This window comes from Melospiza melodia, unplaced genomic scaffold (genome assembly GCF_035770615.1).
Source record: "Melospiza melodia melodia isolate bMelMel2 unplaced genomic scaffold, bMelMel2.pri scaffold_18, whole genome shotgun sequence".
Classification (NCBI taxonomy): domain Eukaryota; kingdom Metazoa; phylum Chordata; class Aves; order Passeriformes; family Passerellidae; genus Melospiza; species Melospiza melodia.
The window spans coordinates 1,968,080-1,991,639 of NW_026948525.1; the positions used below are offsets into that span (position 1 = coordinate 1,968,080).

Sequence of the window (23,560 nt, forward strand, 5' to 3'; positions counted from 1 at the left end):
TGGAGCTGTGGGGACACCAGGAGTGACCACGGGAGTCCAGGGACATCAATGAGGTTGTGCCATGATACTGTGGGGAACTGGGGGGCACTGGGGGTCCCCACCCATGGGCACCAACTCGTGTGTGTGCTGCCACTAAAAAGTGCCCCTCCCCATGGAGGCACAAAGATCCCAAAGGGCTGACAGAAGAACAATTTCCTGAAACAGCAACCAGAGAAAAAAACCAACAGCAGCAAGGTTCAGAGTCCAAATTGTCAAAAAAGAAACAGTTTCCAGGGATATCCAGTGAAAAAGAGCAAACCCCAGACATTTCCCTCAGCACGTTTCCTCCACCAGAGGAACCTGGCAGGATCTACTTTGCTCTGATGGCCAAAGTGGCCTTCAGGAGGCTCTGGATTCTCTTGTCCCCTGTCTCAAATCCCTCCTCTGCCCTGTTCCCCACACAATGGTGTCACAAAGGCCCTGTGGGGATTCCAGAGCCTCCCCCTTTGCCCTGGCAGTCAGGATCAGGCCATGGCACAGGGTGGGGTATCAGAGATAGGAAAAGATTGATGTCTGGAGTCATTTTGGAACAGCTGCGTTTGGCAGGGGTGGGTCAGGCCTTGCTTTTGGTGAGACAGTGCTCCATCTGTCCATCAGTCTGTCAACCATTGTACACCGGGGACAGGGTGACGCTCTGCCAAAGCCAGCTCCTGAGTGGCCAGGTGGCCAGAAATGCCAGCTGGGGAGAGGGCTCTTGGTTGCCCAACTGACTTTTAAGAGCATGAGGTGGTCAAGTCCTTGACCCTGACTTTCTTGGTGTGTGTGTCCCATTCATGCTGGAACCCAGGAACTGAAAACTCATTTAAATGAGGAATATCTGTCAAAGAAAGTGTGAATCTTCCAAGAATAGAAAGAAGACCCATGCCTAAAAGTCTCCTTAATTTCAAACATTACAGGGTTTCTAGGCAGAACTGTAGGAAAAGGAAGAACAGCTCTTTACTGAGAAATTTATAAACCAGAACAGAACAAACAACACAAACAACACAAACCCAGAACTTTCCGTCCTGCTCAGCACTGTTGTTTTTTGTGGCAATTATAACCACGGTCAGTAGGGGGCGCTGCAGGCAGCACTCCCGGCCAGCAGGGGGCGCTGCAGGGAGCACTCCCGGCCAGCGGGGGGCGCCCCGGTCCAGCTCCCTCTCCTCAGGGGCCATGGCTGCCTCAGACGGGAGGCAGGAAGGGAAATCACTCCTTTTGCAAACTCACGGGCACCAATTGGTCCCAGCACCACCACCGGCAGCAGGCAGAAGCCACCAAGGCAGCAGGTTGGATCCCAGTGCCCACTGACAGCGTAGCAGTGTCCCGGGGCCAGACACACGCTCTGCACAACATCTGTGACTGCTCTCCATGATCCCGAATGGAAGGAAGGCAGTGCCTGACCCCAGGCAGGTCTCAGGTCCACAGCAGCACCTCTGATGGCTTTATGCCACAATTCCTGCAAACCATCTGCCTATAACTCAGGTGAGTAGGGCAGGGATGGAGCAGCTTTGGGGACACCTGGAATCTACACAGGGTCACTCCCCACAGCCCCACCATGGGTGCAGGCAGAGCCCCTGCACAGTATTTCCACAATTTTCAATCTTGTCTGGTGGCCACGACCTGAACCCAAGCATTCTTTCCATGAGGTTGCAGAAGGCTGCAGGTTTAGTTCAAAGAAGACAGTCTGAGTCAAGTTGCTGAGCTCAGTGTGGTGGATTGCACAGTAGTTTTATGGTTCTCTGGGTCCCTTACCAAGAGGAACAAATGAACAATTGCTGCATATTCGGGTTGATTCCCTCTCAGCTGCCACTGCATGGGCAGTTTCCAGCCAGCCCTGCTCTGAAAACCATCAAAGACTCTCAAAAGAGCCACTCCTTGGGGTCTCTTTGGGTTTTGTGCTCCTTGCAGGGCTGAGCAAACCACAGGCTGGGCTTTTTCTCCGATAGAATTCTCAACTCTGCAGCAGCTCCACAGGCCTAGAGCCCCTTAGAATCTGTCTGGAGTCACATCCAGTCTGCTAGCAACTTCTGGGGTTGTGCTGAGCCCTGGATCACCCAAAATCTGAGGCACTCTGGGAAGGAGCTGGGATGTATGGGTCCATCCAGCCACTGCCTATCCCTGGGACCTCCATACCCCTGGAAATCAAATCAAGGGTACCCAATTTCTTAGGTCCCACCTTGCCTGGGACCTCTATCCCAATATTTACATTCTCCGGGATCTCCATGGCCCAGAGCCTCCCTCCTAAGGAACTCTCTCTGGTTCATTCCATCCCCTGAAATCCTCCTTTCCCCAGGACCTTGATTTTCCCAGGACCCTCATTACTATAGGACCCCTCATTCCCCCAGTATCCTCATCCCATGACCCCAAATCCCTGGAGCCCACATTCCCCTGGGACTCCCATCCCTGAGTCCCCACATGCCTGGGGAACCCCATTCCCATGGCAACCCCATCCCTGGTGACTCCCCCTCTTCAGGACCTCCATTCCCAGGGACCTCATCCCTGGGACTCCCCATTCCCCTGGACACCCAGCCCTGGCTCCCTAAAGTCACTGAGCCCCTCATTCCTAGGAACCCCATGTCCCACTGTGTCCCATCCAGCCTTGTCCCCATCCTGTCCCTACCCTTCCCACAGCCTGTCCTCAGCTTGTGGCCACCCTGCCCCCACCAGGTGCTACCTATGCATGAGGATCAGACCTGACCTTGCTTCCTTCCGCTTTGGCCAAAGAGCCACCACCCAGGGGACAGCCGCACCGGTAAGGAGTGACAGCCAGTCCACATGGCTGGGGACACCAGCATGGCCAGGAAGGTGGCGCTGCTCCTGTGGGGTGAGTGCCCCGGGCATGGGCCTGACATCCCGGGGATGGGGTACAGGGGGGCTGCAGTTCCCCAATGCCAGCAATGCCAGTCCATGTTACCCACAGTGGACACTGGTAGGACTGGGGATGCAGGGTGGCTTTGGGGACTGGAAGAGGGGGCAGGAATTTGGGGATGGGGACAGGAATGTGCGCACTGGCACCTTTGGGCTCAGGTAGCTCTGGGCATAGGGACAAGGGAACTGGGATGAAGGGACAGAAGGGGACAAGAAAGGTGAAGATGTGGCCATGGGGATGGGATCATGAGCTGGTGGGGGTGACCTGGGCCAGCATAGGCTGTGTCTGTGGTGTCCTTGTGCCCAGGGTGTCCACAGTGTCCCCATGTTCTGCCTCAGCCCAGAGTGGCCTCGGTGTCCCTGTTCCCAAGGTGTCTGTGCCACAGGGATGTGGTGCAAGGGTGGCTGTGACACAGACATGTCCCCCTGACTCTCCAAATCTTTTGGGGACCACCCAGACACACTTTCCCACAACAACTGCTGACTCCATGGGGACAGTTAGGGACAGTCCCCGCACCCTGTGCCCCATGTGTCTCTGTCCCTGCAGTGCCACCCCCACCCAGCCCTGTCCCTTCTCCTTTCCAGCCCAGACCCTCAGCCTCGCTAATGAGTCCTCAGGGGATGCCATGGCCCCACCCTGCTGTCCCCAGACCCATGGTGGCCCTGGCAGGCTGTTGTCCCCTGTCACCCACAGGTGCCCAGACCACCCAGCTCCTGGTGGAGCCCCCCTGGAGGCCGGCGGTGCTGTGGGACCGGGTGACACTGAGACAGAGTAGAGATCCATTCTGAATTAGGTGAAGTGTCTAGGAGAGGTGAAAAGTCTGTGAGGCCAAAGCTGAGGGAAAAACTCACATGCCGGAGACAGCGAGGAGACAGAGAAAGAAAAACAGAAACGAGGAGACAGAGAAAGAAAAACAGAAACGACCACATGGTCGATTTTCCCCCGACCTAGGAATTCCTTTGATAAAGAAGAACTGGCGAAAAATGTCACGCGGAATGAATATGTATGAACCAATTGTGAAACTGTATGCATATGTATTTGGAAGGGGGATAAAAGGAGACTTGAAATCCTCAGGGGTATGCATGCCTTTTGGGGAGGCTTACATCTGATGACGCACGCGCGTCATAACAAAGGCATACCGGGCTTTACAACTTTTATAAAGTTGTGAAGTTTCTTCTTTTCTCCGCAAAACAGAGCAACAAGGCTGGTGAGGGGCTTGGAGCACAAGCCGTATGAGGAACAACTGAGGGAGCTGGGGTTGTTCAGCCTGGAGAAAAGGAGACTCAGAGGTGATCGTATCACCCTCTTCAACTTCCTGAAGGGTGGCTGTGGTGAGCTGGGGGTCGGTCTCTTTCTCCAGGCAACAACAGACAGAACAAGAGGACACAGTCTCAAGCTGCACCAAGGGAGATATAGGCTAGAATTCAGGAGGAAGTTTTTCACAGAAAGAGTGGTCAAATACTGGAATCATCTACCCAGGGAGGTGGTGGAGTCACCATCCCTCAATGTGTTTATAAAAGAACTAGATGTGGCACTTGGTGCCATGATCTAGTTGAGGTGTTAGAACATGGGTTGGACTTGTTGATCTTAAAGGTCTCTTCGAACCTAGAAATTCTGTGATTCTGTGATTCTGTAATTTCTTGCATCCTTCATGCACACCTTCCATCCCCAGGGATCTCCATCTCCAGGATGCTCCTTGCCCAGTTCCTCAGAGTGAACTCCCTTGACGGACCCCAAGTCAGGGAATTTTCCCAAATCCTGGTGGGAAATGATTCAATCCCTGTCAGAACAGGAACCCCAGAATGTTTTCCGTGTCATGGGGCCCTTGCTCATCCATGTTGGAGTGATGGGAATTCTGCTTCATCCTCACGCTTTGCCAGCAGCTCTGCTCTTCCCAATGGAAGATTCCTAGATTCCAGGATGTGCCATCCTTTGCCAGCAGCTCTGTTTTTCCCAATAGAAGAATTTCAGATCCCGGCCCAGCTGGTGGATGAGATGTTTTCCACACTGCCTTCATTATATCGAGGTGTCAGGGTCCATCCTAGTGGACAGATGACCTGATGGTTCGTAGGAATGATTTCAGAGTGCAAAAAACCAACACGGTACAAGGGTGTTTGCAGTGATAATCAAAACAAATGCAGTTTTATTGAAATAATCACAGCAAAAATGCGATAGAGAGATTAAGGGAGAGAAAAAGATATATATAGAGAGAGAGAGAGGGAGAGAGAGAGGGGATATAGCTACCAACACAGTGACAAAGTCCTTTGGTGCAGTCCAGTCGAGGGTCCATCTGCTACGCTGGGGAGATCTCAAAGGCTCTAGCTAACTCAGAGGTTTTTATTATTGAAAATTGTGAGGGGGGGAAACAGATACAATAGGGAACAGATGTAACAGGTAGTCCATGTTCTCAACAGTAAATGAGAGCCATTGTTTTCTTGCTCCAGTGGTCACAATCTGCAGGCAAACATCTCGCTTTGGTCAGCTTGCCTCCCCCACACACCTCCCCCGGGCTGGGGTTTCCGTCCCAGTCCTAGGAAGGAGAAGAGGAGCCTTTTAGGAGTTTCATGTCTCAGTCCTTGATGGAAAAGCTTCTCACATCTCTGTCTGTCTGTCATGGTGGTTGTAAAACAGATGAGGGTCTTCTGTGGGAGACCACCCGAAACTCAGGAGAAGTCCAGCCAGGGCGAGAGGTTGGACAGCTTCCAAAGCTGCTATTGTTGCAAACAGAGCATGGTGCCCTCTTCTTAGCACACAGCAAACACACTTGTGAAAACAATAGCTTAACACTGAGCTTTCAGGTCTCAAGGCCCATGGCATGTGACTTTTCTCCTTCAGAACCAGATATAGACGGGCGGGTCTTCTCTTCAGTGATCTCCCAAGGACAATTGTGAGGCAGATGAGGGAAAATTCTGACAAACTCTCACACCAGGGAATATTGCACTGGGCTGAGGAGTTTCTTCCCAACTCCCTGGAAAAGGGGTGGTAGAGGAATTCCATAAGAAAGACAACCTCCAGCTTCCACCCACTGAATCCAAAGCTTTTCCCATGGTAACCTTCCCATGGAATGAAGTAAAAAGAGGCTCTTCTATCCTGTAGTGGGAAATGTCAGAACTTCCTGCTCTGGGTAGAGCCCCTTCCACATTCCCAAAAAAAGGGATTTATCAGAGGAAGTTGCTTCTGGAATGCTGCTGGGAATGGCTCTCCTCAATTTCCCATCCAGCCCTAAAGCTGCCAGAATCAAAGGCAAGGGGGCAGGGGGGGACCCTCAGGTGCTGGCTGCCACCTGGGGCTGGCCAGAGGAGGGCTGGGCAATGGCCATCCCTGTGCAGTGGGGCTGGGCCATGGCTGGGCCCCACCCTTGGATGGCCACCCCAACATCAGCCACGCCACAATGCACATCACTGTCCCAATAACATCACAATATTTAATCAACAATAAAATCAATAATGCAATATCAATTTGTATAATATCACATGAAAGTCAACTTACATTAACTTGTTTCTCACAGCACATACTAGTAAAGAACTGTTATTCCTGTTCCCACATCTTTGCTGAAAAGCCCCATAATTTCAAAGTTACAATAGTTCAGAGAGAAGGTGTTTGTATTTTCCATTTCAAGGAACATTCCTACTTTGTTCAGCTTCCTTGACAGAGCTGAATATAGAAACACCATTTCTGCCAGTTTAACCAAAAACTGCATTTTTTTCCCAGGAGCAGGGAACCAGGTGCTGTGCCACCTTGGATCTGGGATGGGCACCAGTAAGCCACCTTAGTGGGAGCACTGGGAGGGGGACTGCAGAGCCACTAAGCACATGGGGGTTAGGAGGAACAAATCTGATTTGGATTTATGTTTCAACATGTGCTACACAGGAGGTGAAAAATGACTCTGTGGATTGTACATGTGCTAAGAACCCTGTCCCTGGCAAGGCTTCACACAACAGAGAATCGGGAGAGAAAGCTTCAGTGATTGGGCTGTTGGTGACCCCCACTGGCTGGTGGGAGAGATGCCCGGGAAAAATGTGTGGGAAAAATGGCTGGGAAATTGTGCTGTGGGAGGAGCCGTTGCAAATAAAAGCAGCAAACTGTGACACAACAGGAGCGTTTTGCTTTCGGTTTCTTGGAGGGATCAGGGGCTCGCTCAGAGGGTCAGCTTGGCCATCCTCCCCTGTGGGATTGACATTCTCTGAACCTGGGAGAAAGCAGTGAGAGAGGCAAAGCATGATCCAAACAATTCTTATCTCATTTACTGCGCCTGTGTTGTTCCCAAGTTGAATGCATTGTGGAAGATTGTTTACCTGAAGGGAATTGTTAATTGGATTCTGTTGGGAGTGCTTTGATTCAGTGACCAATTGAATCCAGGTCTGTGTGTGTCTGGACTGTCAGCTGACAGTCATGAGATTTTGTGCAGTGGAGTGCAGTTGAGTGCTTGGCAGATTCAGTTTAGATGTATTGTAGTAAAGTATAGAATAACATAGTATAATAAAGTACTTAATAAGCCTTCTGATAAGATGGGGTAAGTTGCATCATTCCTCCTGGACATCAGGTAAAAATATCATCGACACTCCACTCCCTTGCCTTTTCCTCTGGTGGTCCTTCTTCCCTGCCTGCATCCATTCTTCCCTGCTTTGCTGCTTCCCCAAGGCAGCTCATGCTTGCATGTCCTGGACGTTCCTTCATTGCTCCCCAATGGAGCGGATGCTGCCTGCACCCCCCCCCCGCCGCCTCTGCCATGTTTCCCACTCTGCCCACAGCACCGAGCCTGCTGCACCTGCCCACCGCAGCCCCAGCCCCCACAGCCAGCCCAGACCCACCAGTGCCGCAGCACCAGCCCGCAGCCAGCCTGCAGCAGCCAGCCTGCAGCCATCGCTCACCCGTGCCAGAGACACGCAGGTGCCATCCTTGGAAATCACACCCAGACAATCACAAAAGCAATGTGGGCTCACCCTGGCTTGCAGCACACACACTCCATCTGCTGAGCTGGTGCCCACAGAGCACCCGGGCTCCTTGTGGTAACGCTGTCCCCGTCTTTTGTTTCTCTCTCTATCCTTTTCCCTTTCTACTCCCTTCCCTCCTCCTTCAGTACGAATGCTTATCTTCCTTTATCAATAAACAGTTCTCAGATATAATATTGCCAAGTTTTTACTTCATTTTCATCTCAGAAACCTTTCAGCAAGAATCCTCCCCAGTTCCCCCTTTTACAGCAGGATGGGACAGGGGTAGTGGGAGGGGGAATGGGGAAGCCCTGGGTGTACTGCAAGCAGTGTGGGGAGAGAATGGGGCACCCCCTGAGGGTACTTGGGCACTTGGATGGGGCTGGGGAGCCCCTGCAGGTACCAGAAAAGAGATGGGGGAGCCCTTGTGGGTACTGGGAGAGGAAATGGGGAGCACAGGGTGCCCTGTGTAGCCTTCCCCTGACCCATGACCACCTCCCTTGGAAGGATGGGCAACCACAGGAGGCATGGAGGGAGCACCCCCAGAGTCACCCAGTTCCTCCCGCTTCCCAGAGCATCACAACTTTTGGTGTAGATTGTCATAGATGTCACTGGGTTCCCATGGTTGCCTGTGCAGCTCCATGTACGTCGGCTGAGGATCCTTCACTGGGGGTGCCAGGGGGTCTGAGGGGGGCCTGTGGGAACAAGGGGGTGTGTGGAAGGGGATGGGAGGTGCTGGGGGTTTGAGTAAAAGGTGTATCATGGCTGGAGGCTGCACTCACCTTTCCTGGTGCTTCCTGGCATCTGCAAAGAAAACCGGACAGGTAACTTTGGAGACCCAGGGGCCTCCATCCACCCTTGGCAATGCTGAACCACCACCAGACAAACAATTCCCCCCAAGCCCCCCCAGTATACCTGTAGGCCCCCCAGTATCCCTGACCCACCCCACTTGCACCAACACCCTGAGCCCCCAGAACTCTGAGCCTGGCAGGGAGGGGTACCCCTGATATAACCCCTAAAATCCCTGCAGGACCCTCCAACAGCTCCCCAGGCCTCTGAGCCATGGTCACTGGGGGCTGAGCCCCTCCCTGGTCAGGGGCTGTGGGTGCTGCCCTATGGCCCCCTTTCTCTGGGGGCCTTCCAATGTCTCTCCATGACCCCCGTCCCCCCATTGTCACCCACCCACACGGTGCCACCGGTGCCAGGCTACAATGACACCCACAAGCAGGAGCAGGAACAAAAGGGCTCCACCGACTCCTGTGGTCACTGCAAGAAACAGAAGGGGACAAAATGAGGTTACCCATCACCTCAGGGGTCCTACACTCCCTGGTGACCAGGTGTGATCCCACCTGTGACCCAGGGTGAGCCAGGTGTTACCACCAGGGCCAGCTCAGGGCTGAGTGCCCGGAACACGCGGTGCCCGTCCTGTCCCAGCTGGTTGGTGGCCATGCACTGGTAGGTGCCTGAATGTCCAACATCAATGTCCCTAATCTCCAGGACAGGACCCTGGGCCACCTCCTTCCTGTTGTGCAGCCAGGTGAAGGTGACAGGGGCTGAGCCCACCTGTACCGAGCAGTGCATGGTCACGTTGTCACCTGCATGCACCTGGTGTGCCAGGGGACTGGGGGTGATGGTGGCATTGGCCACAGGCACTGTGGGGAAAGAGACAGGGTTGGCACCTGGCAAGGTGTGATGGGGGTGCAGTGGGTGGAGTCACCCCCAGCCCGAGCATCCCGCTCACCCAGGACAGTGACATTCAGGGGGTCACTCTCAGCCACGCTGTCCCCATCACTGACGCGGCACCGGTACTGGCCGCTGTCATTGCCCCCAACGTGGTTCAGCTCCAGGTGGGGGCCAGTGCCCAGCGTTTCCGCTGTGCCCTCCCGGTGCCAGGAGAAGGACAGGGGACCTGTCCCCGCAGCCACCATGCAGCTCAGCACCAGGGGGTCCCCGAGTGCCACCTGTTCTGCGGGGGGCTGCCCCAACAGTGACATCCCTGAGAGTGGGACACCTGTGGGGATACAGGAGGGGTGGGAGACATGGGAGGGGAAACAGGGGGATGGGAGGGGAGCCGAGAGGATCCCAATGAGCAGAAGGAGACCCTGGAAGGCATTTGGGACCTGGGGACAATGGCGAGACCCTGAGGGAAGGGGGAGAGACCCAGGCAGTGATGGAGAACCAGATGAGAGGCTGAGGAGACGCGGAGAAGGATTTGGGGTTTAGAGAGGGGTGGGAGGAGCCAGGGAGGGAAGGGAGAGCAGAGGGTGGAGCAGAGACCTTGGAAGGGGTGGGGAATCCAGGGAGGAATCGGGAGGACAAAGAGAGGGAGGAGGGATCTGCAGGGGGAACTGGGCAGGCCTGGGGGTAACCAAGAGGGACTTGGGAAATTTTGGGTGAGCCAGGGAGGAGAAAAGGGAGGGATAAAGGATTCAGGCAGTGGTGGGGAAACCCTTGGAGGATGTTGGGCTTCCCTGTCCCCATCCCTGCACTCACTGTGCACTGTCACTGAGACCAGCTCCGACTCCTTCCACAGTGACACCACCTGACCCCTGCAGCTGTAGCGGCCGCTGTGGTGGAGCTGCAGAGGAGACAGGGACAGCTCAGTCCCATCATGGGGCCAGTCCAGTTTCTTCCCATCATGGTAGAAGGACACATCCGTGAGCTCTTTGTTCTGCCAGCCCCGGCAGCGCAGTGTCACAATATCCCCCTCCAGCAGCACCTGTGCTGGCACCTGCAGCACCACCAGATCTAGGGGAGAGAGGGGTCCTGTCACACCAGGGGCATCAGGAGAGTGATGATGGCACCGGAAGGCACCAGGGGCCACCCATTTTTAGAGAGAGGTCTCCTTGCACATTGATCCTCTGTGATGTCACCAGAGCAGGGGATAGGCTCTGGTCACACAGGAGGTGACCCATGGAGCAGAGCCCACCCAGAGCCCTTGGGGTCCCTGTGGGTGTCAGACTGGGGACACCCAAACACCCCTCACCATCTGAGACTCTCACAAGTGGGCTGTGCCCAGTGTCCCTTCTGAAACAGGCGTAGGTGCCACTCTCGGTGACGTTGAAATGTTTGAGTCTCTTCTGCCACCAGCTCCACCCGTCCCTGACCCAGATAGTGTCACCGGGGGTCTCTGAGCCCTTGCACATCAGTGTCACCTTGTCCCACAGCACCGCCGGCCTCCAGGGTGGCTCCATGAGGATCTGGGTGGTCTGGGCACCTCCGGATGACAGGGGATACCAGCCTGCCAGGGCCAGTGTGGGGCTGGGAACAGCGGGGTGGGGCCATGGCATCCCCTGAGGACTCACCGGTGAGGCCAAGGGTCTGGGCTGGAAGGGTGAAGGGACAGGGCTTAGTGGGGGTGGCACTGCAGGGACAGAGGCACGGGGGCATGGGGTATGGTGGCTGTCCCCAAAGTGCTTTTGTGTGACATGGACCCCTTGTGGATAGAGACACTGCAGCCAACTCTTCTCAGGCACAACACCAATCACACTGCGGACACCACTGAACTGGGGATACCACAGGCACCCCATGCTGGCACAGGTCACCCCCACCAGCCCCATGATGCCTCCCAAAATCTTTGCCCCAACATTTTTGTCCACATATTCCTGTCCCCAAAGTCACCCTATGGCTTCGGTCATCTCATGCACTGACTCTGCTGGCCTTGGGGATCTCAGGGGACCCCTCAGCCCCCCTGTGCCCCCTCCCCTCTCCATCCCCATCCCTGGGGTGTCAGGCCCGTGCCCAGGGCACTCACCCCACAGGAGCAGCGCCACCTTCCCAGCCATCCTGGTGTCCCCAGCCATGTGGACTGGCTGTCACTCACTGCTGGGGGTGGCTGCCCCCTCACTGGTGGCTTTTTGGATAAAGGCGAAGGAAACGAGGTCAGGTCTTGTCCTCACGTGTTGGTTGCCCCTGGTGGGGGCAGGGTGGCCACAAGCACAGGGTCATGGGGATGTGGCTGTGGGGACAGACTGTGCAAAGGGTGGGAACAGGATGGGGACAAGGCTGGGTGGGACACAGTGGGATGAGAGGTTCTCACGAGTGGGGGACTCAAGGGGTTTGGGGACCCTGGGATGGGTGTCTGAACAAATGGGGGTCCCAGGGATGGGGACCCTGAAAATGGGGATCCTACGTAGGGGGAGTCACCAGGGATGGGGGGGCCATGGGAATGGGGGTGCCCAGGGCTGGGGTGCCTCAGAGATGGGAATCCCAGGGGAGCATGGGCTCCAGGATTTGGGGTCAGAGGATGGGGATGCTGGGGGAATGGGGGTCCCTTTGGGATTGGCGGTCCTGAGAGAATCAAGGTCCTGAGTGAAGGGAGATTTCAGGAGATGGAATGAATAGGAGAGGGTTCCTTGGGAATGGGATGCTGGGCCATGGAGATCCAGGGGAATGGCATTACTGGCATGGGGGTCTCAGGCAAGGTGGGACATAAGGAATGGTGTTCTGAATATTTGATTTCAAGGGGAATGGGGTGCCAGGCATGGGCGGTGGCTTGGTGAGCCTCTGGGTCAAAGCTTCTTCCCTGGGTGCCTCAGATTTTTGGGTGATCCAGGGTCCAGCAAAGTCTCCTCAGGGTACTTACGGTTTAGGAGCATAGGAGCATCACTGCAGGTAGATTCCAAGAAGGTCTGGGTCTGCGATCAGAGACCTTTCGCCTCTTTATTTCCATTTCCATCATTTTACCCCTCAATTTCACAAGCTCCCAGTTCGTGCCTTGATGGACCCGTGGATGCCTTGAGCAGGGAACCGGCTGGGGGAAACCCAGGATGGGGGAAGCAGGGATGAGGGGTCTGCAGGGAGGGCTGGGGAGGCTGTGGGGTATGGGGGTGACTGACAGTGCCCCCCCAACATTTTCACTTTCTCTCTCCTGCAGCAGAAGGCAGAGGCCATTTGTGCTGAGTGTCACATGGGGGGGGAGGGGTCTGCCCTGGGAGGGGGCACATCCAGGGGGCTCCTGTCCTGGAGGGATCCTTTCTCGGGGGGACACATGCTGGACAAGGGGGTCCTGTCCTGGGGCATGGCAGCTCCTGGTGTTTCCAGACTTCTCCATTCTTGCTCATCCCCTGCAGGATCTGAGCCAGCGAGAGCAGCTGGGAAATGGAGCCCTGGCCAGGAAGGAGCTCCCAAACTCCTGCCCCTTGAAGCCAGTGGCCATCCAAGGGTGGGGCCCAGCCATGGCCCGGCCCCACTGCACAGGGATGGCCATTGCGCAGCCCTGCTCTGACCAGCCCCAGGTGGCAGCCAGCACCTGAGGGTCTCCCTGCCCCCTTGGCTTTGATTCTGGCAGCTCTAGAGCTGCTGCCAAGGTGAGAATTCTGTGGGTAGAAAAATGCCTGCCTGTGGTTTGCTTGCAAGAAGCACAAACCTCAAAGGGAGCCCAAGCAGTGGCTCTGCATATGCCTTTGATGGTTTTCAGAGCAGGGGTGACTGGAAACTCCCCTGCAGAGGCAGTTGAGAGGGAATCAGTCCAGAAATGCAGCAATTTATCACTTTGTCCCTTTGCCCAAGTATTGTAAATACATATTATATTACTGGAATTTTACAAATTTTAAAATGGAATTTATATATGTAATGTTAAAGTAACTTTGTTACAAAGATATAGTTTTTATTTCTGTTGTTCATTAAGCTTTGTGAAATAGCTGAAATAAGTATGCTTGTCTTTAAATGCCTGCTTGGATGGGATACATCTGATGAAGACAGGATGAGGACATCTGCTACAGATATGCCAGCTATCAGCTGAAGACAGTGTGGACCAAAGCCCAGAAATGAAGATGATGACAAGAAAGGACTAAAAGCACAACCAAGGAATAATTCTCTAAAAAGGCAGATCCAAGGATGAGCCATGTTAAACAATTCATGGAATATAAATTAGTTTGGGGAAAAAGTTTTCTATGCATAAGGGTATATGAATATGCATCAGGCTTAACTAAGGCAAAAGGTATCTAAGAGGTAAACCAGAAGAGAACAGTGTGCTCTTGGCTGAGTGCCAGGATGCACCCACCCATAACAACGTTTGCTCTATGGTCCTTGTCTCCTATTGTCCTTTATTAAACTTTAAAATTTTCCACAGGAGACAGAATGTGTTTATCACATGCTTCAAAGATTAGAATTCTGTGGGGGGAAAAGGCCTGCCTGTGGTTTACTCAGCCCTGCAAGAAGCACAAAATCCAAAGGGAGCCAAAGCAGTGGCTCTGAGGCGGCCTTTGATGGTTTTCAGAGCAGGGCTGGCTGGAAACTCCCCCTAAAAAAGCAGCTGTGGGGGAACCAGTCCAGAAATGCAGCAATTGATCATTTTGTCTTTCTAGGGAAGGGACTGAGAGAGATCAAAAAATCCTGCAAAGACAACAACAATCTGCTCAACACGCAGACCCGGACCCTGCTCCTCCTTCCTGTCTCAAACCTGCAGCCCTTTAGAACATCCTGAAAAGTATTTTTGGGTTCTGGTTCGGTTGTGAGACAAGAGAGAAAAGGATGGAAATGTCAAGCAGGGGCTCTACTCCGCGGCTGTGCGGGGGCTGTGAGCAGGGAACCTGTCTCAATTCCAGATGTCCCCAAAACTGCTCCTTCCCTGCCCTCATCACCCGCACAGGGCACTGGGAATAGACAGGGCTCTTCCCTGCCCCTGCCCTGCTTCACTTCCCAGAGCTGTGAGGGCCTTACCCTGGCAACGCTTGGTCCTGACACATCGCGACAGTGGCTTCGGGCACGCTGTCACAGTCAGTTTGGACACCCCGTGTCCGTCCCGGCACTCGCAGCACAATGGCAGCTGGGCCCCTTCCCGGTGCTCCGGGACCACCATTGCGGTCCCTCCTTTCCGCAGACCCCACCGCAGGGTCTCTGCTCTCCCCTGTCCCGGGGTCTCCCCTCCGCCGTTTCGCTCTCTCCACGCTCAGGGCTCCCCAGTGGGGTCCCGGTCCCTCCATCCCGGCCCCTCCCACCCGCTGCCCCCCGGCCCCTCCAGCCGCGCCCCCCGACAGCCCCGGGGCCGGCACCAGCAGAGGCTGCCGAGCCCCTGAAGGATGAGACGTTCTTGGGGCCGCGCCAGCTGAGCGGGGCCCGGGTCCCTCATGCCGTCCTTGCCCACAGCACTCGGGCTCCAGCAGCTCCGGGCTGCTCCTTCGGGATGTGCCGACCGCTCCCGGAGCGCTGCTCTTTGTCAGGAATGAGCCCAGGAGCACCTGAATCACCCCAGGACCTCCTGTGAGGCTGTGCCCGAGCCCTGAGGGGTTTGGGAGCCAATGGATGTCACTGTTCTGTCCCAAAATCTGGGGGGAGCAGGAATGGCAAGTGGTGCCCCAACATGAGCGCCTGTGGGCCTCACCAGAGCACCCTGCGGAATTCCCGGGGCTCCAGCTCCACCTGCATGGCCAAGTGATGTTCCTGTGGGCCACCTTATCCAGCCGCTCCCACCTCAGCCCCTGCTCCAGCTCGGCCTTCCTGGCCGATCAGTGGGAAGCAGTGGCCACATGGCACAGGCACTGAATCATCTCCAGCAGGAGCAAAAACCTTCCCGGCAGCCTAAAAACTCCTTGTGGGCAGAGCTGGCAGCATCTGATCCCCAAATTGTATCCAGTGCTGCCTTGTGTAGTCCAAAATCCCCAGGAGAGGCAGCAGAGCCCTGTGTTTGTGAACCAGGATGCTTTAGGAGCATAGCTGAACTTTGGGACCCCAGTCTTAATTACAATGCCTCCTTAAGGGTCTGCAGCACCCAGAGCAGAACAGGGGCATTGGCCCAATCAGCTCCAATTTTGCCCCATTTTGCCATCCCAAGGCACTGCTCCCATCCCGGGCTGTCCCTGTGCTCCAGATACTGCTGCAGAGCCCTTCGGGCTGTGCCTCTGCTCTCTTCTTCCTCCTCCTCGTCCCCTGTGGCTTCTGTGTTGGGACCAGCAGTGGCCAGGAAGAGCAGGAACTCCAAACATGCTCTGCAGTCCCCTGAGCTCATCAACATCCCAGAGGAATTCAGTATTCCCAGAGCTGCTGTACCCAGGCTGAAAGAGGAAAAGGGAGTGAAAGGCTGAGGGTTTGCAGGAATCCTGGCATAAAGCCAGCAGAGGTGCTGTGGTGGACCTGAGACCTGCCTGGGGTCAGGTTCTGCCTTCCTTCCATTTGGGATCATGGAGAGTGCTCATGGGTGTTGTGCAGGGTGTGTGCCAGGCCCTGGGACACTGCTACACTGCCAGTGGACACTGTGATCCAACCTGCTGCCTTGGTGGCTTCTGCCCGCTGCCGGTGGTGGTGCCGGGACCGATTGGTGCCCGTGAGTTTGCAAAAGGAGCGATTTCCCCTCCTCCCTCCCGTCCGAGGCCGCCATGGCCCCTGAGGGGATGGAGCTGGACCGGAGCGCCGCCTGCTGGCCGCAGTTGTAACTGCACAAAATAGGAACAAAGCACTGAGAAGGAAATGTTCTGGTTTTGTATTATTTGTTCTATTCTTTTTTATTAATTTCCTCAAAAAGAATTCTTATTTCTTTTCCTACACTTTTGCATGCATGCCCCATCATTTTTGAAATAAAAATGCTTTTAGAGACTGGTCTTCTTATTCCAGCAAGGTTTCCACTTTCCTTGGCAGATATTTTCCCATATACCAAGATGCTTAACAACTCCTGGGCTTCAGCGTGGATAGGACAGACACTCCCAGAGGACACATGCTCAGGGTCTTGGCCACCTCATGCTCTGCTTTTTAAGCCAGTTGGGTCACCAAAGGCCCTCTCCCCAGCTGGCATTTCTGGTCACCCAGCCACTCAGAAGCTGGCTTCGGCAGAGCGTCACACTGTCCCCAGTGTACAATGGCTGACAGACTGATGGACAGACGGGGTCCTGTCTCTCCAAAAGCAAGGCCTGACCCACGCCTGCCACATGCAGCTGTTTCAAAACATCTCCAGACATCAAACTTTTCTTCTGACACCCCACCCTGTGCCATGGCCTGATCCCGACTGCCCTGGCAAAGGGGAAGCTCTGGAACGTCCACAGGGCCTTTGTGTCATCCTCGTGTGGGGAACATTGCAGAGGAGGGGTTTGGGACAGGGGACACCAGAATCCAGAGACTCTTGAAGGCCACTTTGGCCAATCGAACAAGGAAGGTCCAGGGCCCTGTCCTCAACAAACAAACCCTGGAAACTCTCCCCAGCAGGTTTCCTCCACCTTTCCAGGATTCCTCCTTCCTACCCTTGGGACTCTGAACTGTTGCTTTTGGTTTTATTCTCTCTGGTTGCTGTTTCAGGAAATTGTTCTTCTCTCAGCCCTTTGGGATCTTTGTGCCTCCATAGGGAGGGAGAGGGGCAGTTTTTAGTGGCAACACACACACGAGTGTGTGCCCATGGGTGGGGATCCCCAGTGCCCCCCAGTTCCCCCCAGTGTCACAGCACATTCCCGTAGATGTCACCGGGTTCCCATGGTCGCCTGTGGGATCCCCACAGCTCCACGTAGGTCTCCTGGGGATCCTGGGGGACAGTGACATCGGGGGACCCTGCAAAAGACATCAGTTGTAGGGACCAAGCTGGGGGTTAACACAAGTGGGCAACGTGTTACTGTCCCCCCCATCACTGTACTCACACCGTGCCTGTTTGCTGCTCACACCGTGGGTGTATGGAACCTTGCCCCCCTTGGGGGGTGCCGTTGGATCTGGGGGAGGCCTGTGGGGATAAAGACAATGTGTGGAAGGGGCTAGAGAATTGTGGGTTGGGGTAATAGGAGACGCATGGCTGGAGAGCCCCACTCACCTCTCTTGTTGCTTCCTGGCAGCTGCAAAAAAAAAGAGGAGAGGGGTGACTGTGGGGTCCCAGGGCCCTGACCCCTCTCAGGAACCCTGTAACCCCTGAGACCCTCATTTTCTCTCAGGATCCCCAAGCATGCCAGAAGCCCCTCAGAATTCATGAACCTGTCAAGTTCCCCAGGCCGATTTAGCCTCAAGAACCCAAAGCCCAACAGGAACAGAGACCCTCCAAAAGCCCCCAGGGCCCCTTAAAGAAACCCCAGCATCCCTGCAGGACACTCCAGCACCTCCCCAAACCCTACAGGACACCTGGGCAAGGTCACAATTCTGGGGCTGTGGGTGCTGCCCTATTGTTCCCCAACTCTGGGGGCCTCTACAGCTCCCTGAGACCCCCGTTCCCTCATTGTCACGCACCCACACGGTGCCACCGGTGCCAGGCCACAATGACACCCACAAGCAGGAGCAGGAACAAAAGGGCCCCACCGACCCCTGCTGCCACTGCAAGAAACAGAGGGAGACACATCAGGATCGCCCATCACCCCAGGGGTCCTGCACTCCCTGGTGACCCCGTGTGACCCCACCTGTGTCCCTGTGTCCCCATGGTGTCACCTCCAGGGCCAGCTCAGGGCTCAGTGCTTGGAACACACGGTGCCCGTCCTGTCCCAGCTGGTTGGTGGCCATGCACTGGTAGGTGCCTGAATGTTCCACATCGATGTCCCTGAGTTCCAGGAGGGGCCCCTGAGCAACCTCCTGCCCATTGTGCAGCCAGGTGAAGGTGACAGGGGCTGAGCCCACCTGCACCGAGCAGCGCAGGGTCACATTGTCACCTGCATGCACCTGGTGTGCCAGGGGACCTGGGATGATGGTGGCATTGGCCACGGGCACTGCAGGGACACAGACAGGGCTGAGGGCACAGGGAGGGGCTGGCAGCAGGTGTGAGGGGATAGGGACGGGAGGGGATGAGAGTGATGGGGGATAGTGGGGACAGGGCTAAGCGATGGATTTGTGGAGACAAGGGGAGTGGTGGAAGGACCCAAGAAAGGTCTCTGGGGGTCATGGAGTATCCCAGGCAGGGGTCCCTAGGAGCATGTGGGGGGCCCTGTGCCCATCCCCACACTCACTGCAAACTGATGCGGAGCCGGGTGCTGCTCTTACGCACGGTCCCCTTTCAGAGCGCACCTGGCAGCTGTAATTCCCTGAGTGGGAGACCCCCACGGTGGGGACCAGCAGCTGCAGGGATTCTTGAGGGCCCCCCACCACTTGCCTGTCCCTGTGGAACACGTGCAGGAGGGGGGCTCGGGGCCGCAGGGGGCTGGGGCTGCTGAGGAAGCTGAGAGTCAGGGGGAGGTGAAGGATGGCTCAGGGGGACCCTCCAGCACCTGCACTGGGAGGAGCTCAGGGCAGGAGATTGGAGGCAGTGGGGACAGTGACCCCAAGTCCTTGGGGAGGGGCTGTGGGGGTGTTGGGGTGGAAGCTGTGGGGTTCTCACCATGCACTGTCACTGTCACCGGCGCGGACATCACCCACTCCCTGTCTTTCAGCCAGCCCCTGCAGCGGTAGCGCCCACTGTGGTGCAGCTGGAGAGGGAACAGGGTCAGCTCTGTCCCATTTCGGAGCTCCACCAGCTGCTTCTCCTCATGGTAGAAGGACACCCAGGTGCCCAGGCTGTTCCGCCGGTCCCGGCAGCGCAGTGTTACCGTGTCCCCCTCCAGCAGTGGCCGTGCCGGCACCTGCAGCACCAGCCAGTCTGGGGAACAAGTGGGTCCTGTAGCATCAGGAGGCCTTGGAGGGTCCTGAAGGCACCACCCAATAGGAACCCCCCATTGGGTCACAGCCAGCACACTGGAGGTCCCCAATTCCAATACAGGGGCCCCTCCACACTGGCATGCTTTGGATTGTTCCCATATGCAGGGGATGGGCTCTGGTCACAAAGGAGGTGACCCATGGAGCGCAGCCCACCCAGAGCCCTTGGGGTCCCCGCAGGTGCCAGGCTGGGGATGCTCAACCCCTCTTACCATCAGAGACTCTCACGGGGAGGCTGAGCCCAGTGCCGGTTCTGTTACACTCATAGGTGCCATTCTCAGTGACAGTGAGGCGGTCATGTCCCTGCTGTCCCCAGCGCCGCCCATCCTTGTAGCAGGTGGTGGCACTGGAGGTCCCCAAGCCCTGGCAGGTCAGTGTCACCCGGTCCCACAGAACTGCTGGCATCCAGGGGGGCTGCACGATGATCCAGGTGGTCTGAGTGCCTGTGGGTGACAGGGGACACCAGCCTGCCAGGGCCAGCGTGGGGCTGGGGACAGCAGGGTTGGGCCATGACATCCTCTGAGGACTCACCAGCAAAGCCGAAGGTCTGGGCTGGAAGGGAGAAAGGACAGGGCCCAGTGGGGGTGGCTCTTTAGTTACAGCAGCACCAGAGCTTGGGTTTTGGCATCACTCCCAAATTTCTCCTGTGGGGACACCAGAGTGGCACAGACCTCTCAGGAACTGGGGCTCCAGAGCCACCTTAGGCTGAGGCAGGACAAAGGGAAATGATGGACACCATGGGAATGGCGATGCCAGGACCATCCCGTGCTGGCACAGGTCACCCCCACCAGTCCCATGGTCTCTGTACCCAGGGCCCATCTGCACAGTGCTTTTCCCCTAATTCCTGTCCTGGTCCCCCAGGCACCCTGTTCATGTCCCCACATCTTCACCAGTCCCACGATGCCTCCCTAAATTCCATCCCCCTGTTATTGCCCCCATGTTCCTTAACCCCCTCTCCTGTCCCTAAAGCTTCCCCACGACCCTGGTCACCTCATGCCTTGACTCTCCTGGCATTGGGGACCTCAGGGAACCCTGCAGCCCCCCTGTGCCCCCGCTCCCCTCCACTGGTCTCTGCCTCACCAGGGCCCATCCCCGTGGTGTCTGGCCCCTGCCAAAGGCACTCACCCCACAGGAGCAGCGCTACCTTCCCGGCCATCCCGGTGTCCCAGCCTTGTGCACTGGCTGTCACTCGCTGCTGTGACCACCGCTCCCCTGGCTGGCAGCTCTTCGGATGAAGGGGAAGGAAGCCAGGTCACGTCTTGTCCCCGTGTGTAGGTGGCCCTTGGTGGGGGCAGGGTGGGGACAGGATGGGGGCAGGGTGGGGACAGGATGGTGGCAGGTTGGGGAACTTCTGAGAGATGGGGGTGATGGTGCGACATGGTGTTGCCAGAATTTGGAGGCTGAGGCTGTGTAGGGAGCCAGGGATGGGCGTCCATGGGAATGGGGTGCCCAGGGATGGGGTCCCAGGGGAATGGGGATCCCAAGGGTTAGGTAGACTCAGACTCAGGAATGAGGGTCCATGAACAACGTGGCCTCCAGGTATTTCTGATCATGGGATGGTGGCCAAGGATGTGGGTGCCAGGGTAAAAGGGGGCCCTGTGAGATTGGGGGTCCTGGGGGAATCAATGTCCCCAAGGGAAGGGGTGTCCTCAGATCTGGAATTACCAGGATGGGATCCCATGGAAATTGGGGCCCCAAGTGTTGGGTGGACTCAGACTCAGGAATGAGGGTCCAAGAACAACTTGGCCTCCAGTGATCAAGAGGTGGTGGCCAAGGGATGAGGGTGTCAGGGGAAAGGAGGGCTCTGTGAGAATGGGGGCTCTGTGAGAATGGGGGTCCTGGGGGAATGAATGTCCCCAAGGGAAGGGAGGTCCCAAGGGCTGGAATTAACCAGGATGGTGTTCCTTGGTGTTGGAGATCCTGGGGAATTGCAGTCCGGAGATGGGGACTCCAGGGAAGGGGCGACTGAAAGAAATGGGATGCCCATGTTTGGGATCCCAGGGGAAAGGGGGTGCCAGGGATGGGCAGTGGCTGGAGGGGCACAGGGGTCACAACTCCTTCCCTGGGTGCCTCAGGTTTTGGGGTGACCCAGGGCCCAGCACTGCCCACCCACTCTGCTTGTTTTCTGGGCAAGCATCACATGGGGGTTCTGGATAGCTCTAACTCTGTGCCCTCCCCTGCTCTTGACTTTTACCTCTCTTTATTTCTCTATTTACATTATTTTCTTCACTTTTGTGCCTGGTCCCCTCAGCCCCAGTTCCTGGCTCAGCAATCCTGGGGAGCACCTGAGTAGGGAACAGGCTGGGGGGACCCCGGGGGGGGGGGGGGGGGAAATGGGGTGTGAGGGGTGCAGGGAAGGGTGGGGAGGCTTTGGGGGATGTCTGCTTGTGCTCCCTCAACACTTTCACTTTCCTTTTCCTGGACAAGCAGGAAGAGGCCATTTGTGCTGAGAGTCAGATGGAAAAGGAGGGGGTTCTGTCCTGGGGGGACACATCCAGGGGGGTCTTGTCCAGGGAGCATCTTGTTCTGGGGGTGACCTGGATGAAACCCATCCGGGGGGTGGCACATCCTGGGGACCCCTGTCAATGCAAGGGTGGGGCCCAGCCATGGCCCAGCCTCACTGCACAGGGATGGCCATTGCCCAGCCCTGCTCTGGCCAGCCCCAGGTGGCAGCCAGCACCTGAGGTTCCCCCCTGCCCCCTTGGCTTTGATTCTGGCAGCTTTAGAGCTGCTGCAGAGGTGAGAATTCTGTGGGTGGAAAAAGTTCTTGGGTTTTGTTCTTCTTGTGGTTTTCTCAGCCCTGCAAGAAGCACAAAAGCCAGAGTGACACTAGCAGTGAGCCTGTGAAGGCCTTTGATGGTTTTCAGAGCAGGGCTGGCTGGAAACCCACCCTGCAGGGGCAGCTGGGAGGGAACTAGACAGGAAATGCAGCAATTTATCAATTTGCCCCTGTCCCCAGGGTACTGAGAGAGCCCCAGGTCTACTGGAAAGAAAGCAACAACAATCTGCTCCTTAACCTGACAGGGACCTGGCTCCTTCCCAAGCTGAATTGACAGAGCTGAACAAACAAAACCATTTCTCCCAGTTTAATCAAAGAGCTGTATTTTGGATCCAATAGGAGGGACAAGGCTCTGGGGAAGGGAATGGGGAGCCTTTGGGGGTACTGGGAGCACTGGGAGCACTGGAATGGGGAGCTCTGGGCAGCCCCACATGGGACCCCCACTCGTGGCCACCCCACAGACACGGTGAGCACCCATGGGAGCTTGGGGGGACACATGGTGGGTGCCCTGAGGCAGGGACCCCCAGTGCCCCCAGCGTCACAGCATGTCATCGTAGTCACAGGGGTCCCGCTGTCCCTCGTTGGGTCCCGACAGCTCCGCATTGGTCACTTGTGGATCCCGAGGTGGGGCAGGGCTGGGGGAGACCCATGGGGGCCCTGAGAGTGACACTGGTTGTGGGGACCTGGGTGGGGGTGACACCCGCGGGTGACGTGTCACTGTCACCCTTTGTACTCACCGTCTGCCCATTCGGTGCCCACGATGTGGGGGGTTCAGCACTGCCCCTTACTACCAGGGGATCCTGTGGGGATGGGGGGGGGGTCTGTGTCATGTCTGGGGAGGGGGAGAGGGGAGTCCCAGCCAGAGCCCCCCACTCACCTCTCCTGGAGCTTCCTGGCAGCTGCAAGGGAAAGGGGAGGGGGTGACTGTGGGGACACCGGGACCCCTGATCCTTCCTGGGACCTCAGGAGCTCCAACCACCCACAGGATCCCCATATCCCCACTGCAGCCCCAAATTCCAATGGACTCCTGATTCCCCCAGGACACTCTGATCACTCTTGTACCTCCTGGAACTTCTGCAACACCGCAGTGCCCCCAGTCCCCCTGGTGCCCCCAACCCTCTGAGCCCCCAGAACCCCAAGCATGGCAGAGAGGAGGGCCCCCAAACTCCCACAGGACCCACAAAGATCCTCCAACATCCCAGCACAGCCCTCTAGGAGCTCTCCAAACCCTCCAGGAACTCCCAGTGTCATGCCAATGTTCCTCAAAGCCCATCCGGGGATAGCCCTAGAGCACTGCTAAGACTCTCCAAATTCCCCCCAAATCCCCAGGAACCCCAGCTGAGGTCACTGCAGGCTCAGTGTCCCCCAGCTCAGGTGCCCTCGGTGCTCCTGATCTCTGCCTCCACTCTGGGGCCTCCTCCTTACTCCAGGACCCCAATCCCC

At 56.5% G+C, this 23,560-nt stretch overlaps 1 protein-coding gene and 1 pseudogene across 3 annotated transcripts; both read right to left on the minus strand.

Annotated features, from left to right (window-relative positions):
* Window positions 1-16,281: 16,281 nt before the first annotated feature.
* On the minus strand, window positions 16,282-20,535 carry LOC134433425 (low affinity immunoglobulin gamma Fc region receptor II-like). 3 transcript variants are annotated; one of them, XM_063182271.1, is made up of 8 exons: window positions 20,464-20,535; window positions 19,870-19,982; window positions 19,551-19,781; window positions 19,025-19,282; window positions 17,950-18,033; window positions 17,543-17,564; window positions 17,376-17,455; window positions 16,282-17,289 (listed from the first exon to the last, which is right to left on the minus strand). In XM_063182271.1, the coding sequence occupies exons 3-8, from the start codon at window positions 19,741-19,743 to the stop codon at window positions 17,180-17,182; spliced, it is 747 nt and encodes a 248-aa protein (XP_063038341.1). In that variant the 5' UTR covers window positions 19,744-19,781; window positions 19,870-19,982; window positions 20,464-20,535; the 3' UTR covers window positions 16,282-17,179. The 3 variants fall into 3 exon arrangements, 2 of the variants coding, with proteins under 2 accessions (XP_063038341.1, XP_063038340.1); XR_010031554.1 differs by lacking the exon at window positions 16,282-17,289 and having other exon boundaries at window positions 17,438-17,455; window positions 17,950-18,419; XM_063182270.1 differs by lacking the exons at window positions 16,282-17,289; window positions 17,376-17,455; window positions 17,543-17,564 and having other exon boundaries at window positions 17,861-18,419.
* Window positions 20,536-22,132: 1,597 nt separating this feature from the next.
* LOC134433328 (titin-like) overlaps window positions 22,133-23,560 on the minus strand; it is a 57,353-nt pseudogene continuing 55,925 nt past the window's right edge.

Coding starts and splice junctions, on each gene's coding strand:
- LOC134433425 (XM_063182270.1), bottom strand. CDS start 19,743: ATGCCAGCAGTTCTGTGGGACCGGGTGACACTGACCTGCCAGGGCTTG. Junction 19,283..19,550: donor CCCCGTGAGAGTCTCTGATG/GTAAGAGGGGTT, acceptor CTTGTTCCCCAG/ACTGGCTGGTGCTGCAGGTG. Junction 18,420..19,024: donor GGTGACAGTGACAGTGCATG/GTGAGAACCCCA, acceptor GTGTCCCTGCAG/TGCCCGTGGCCAATGCCACC.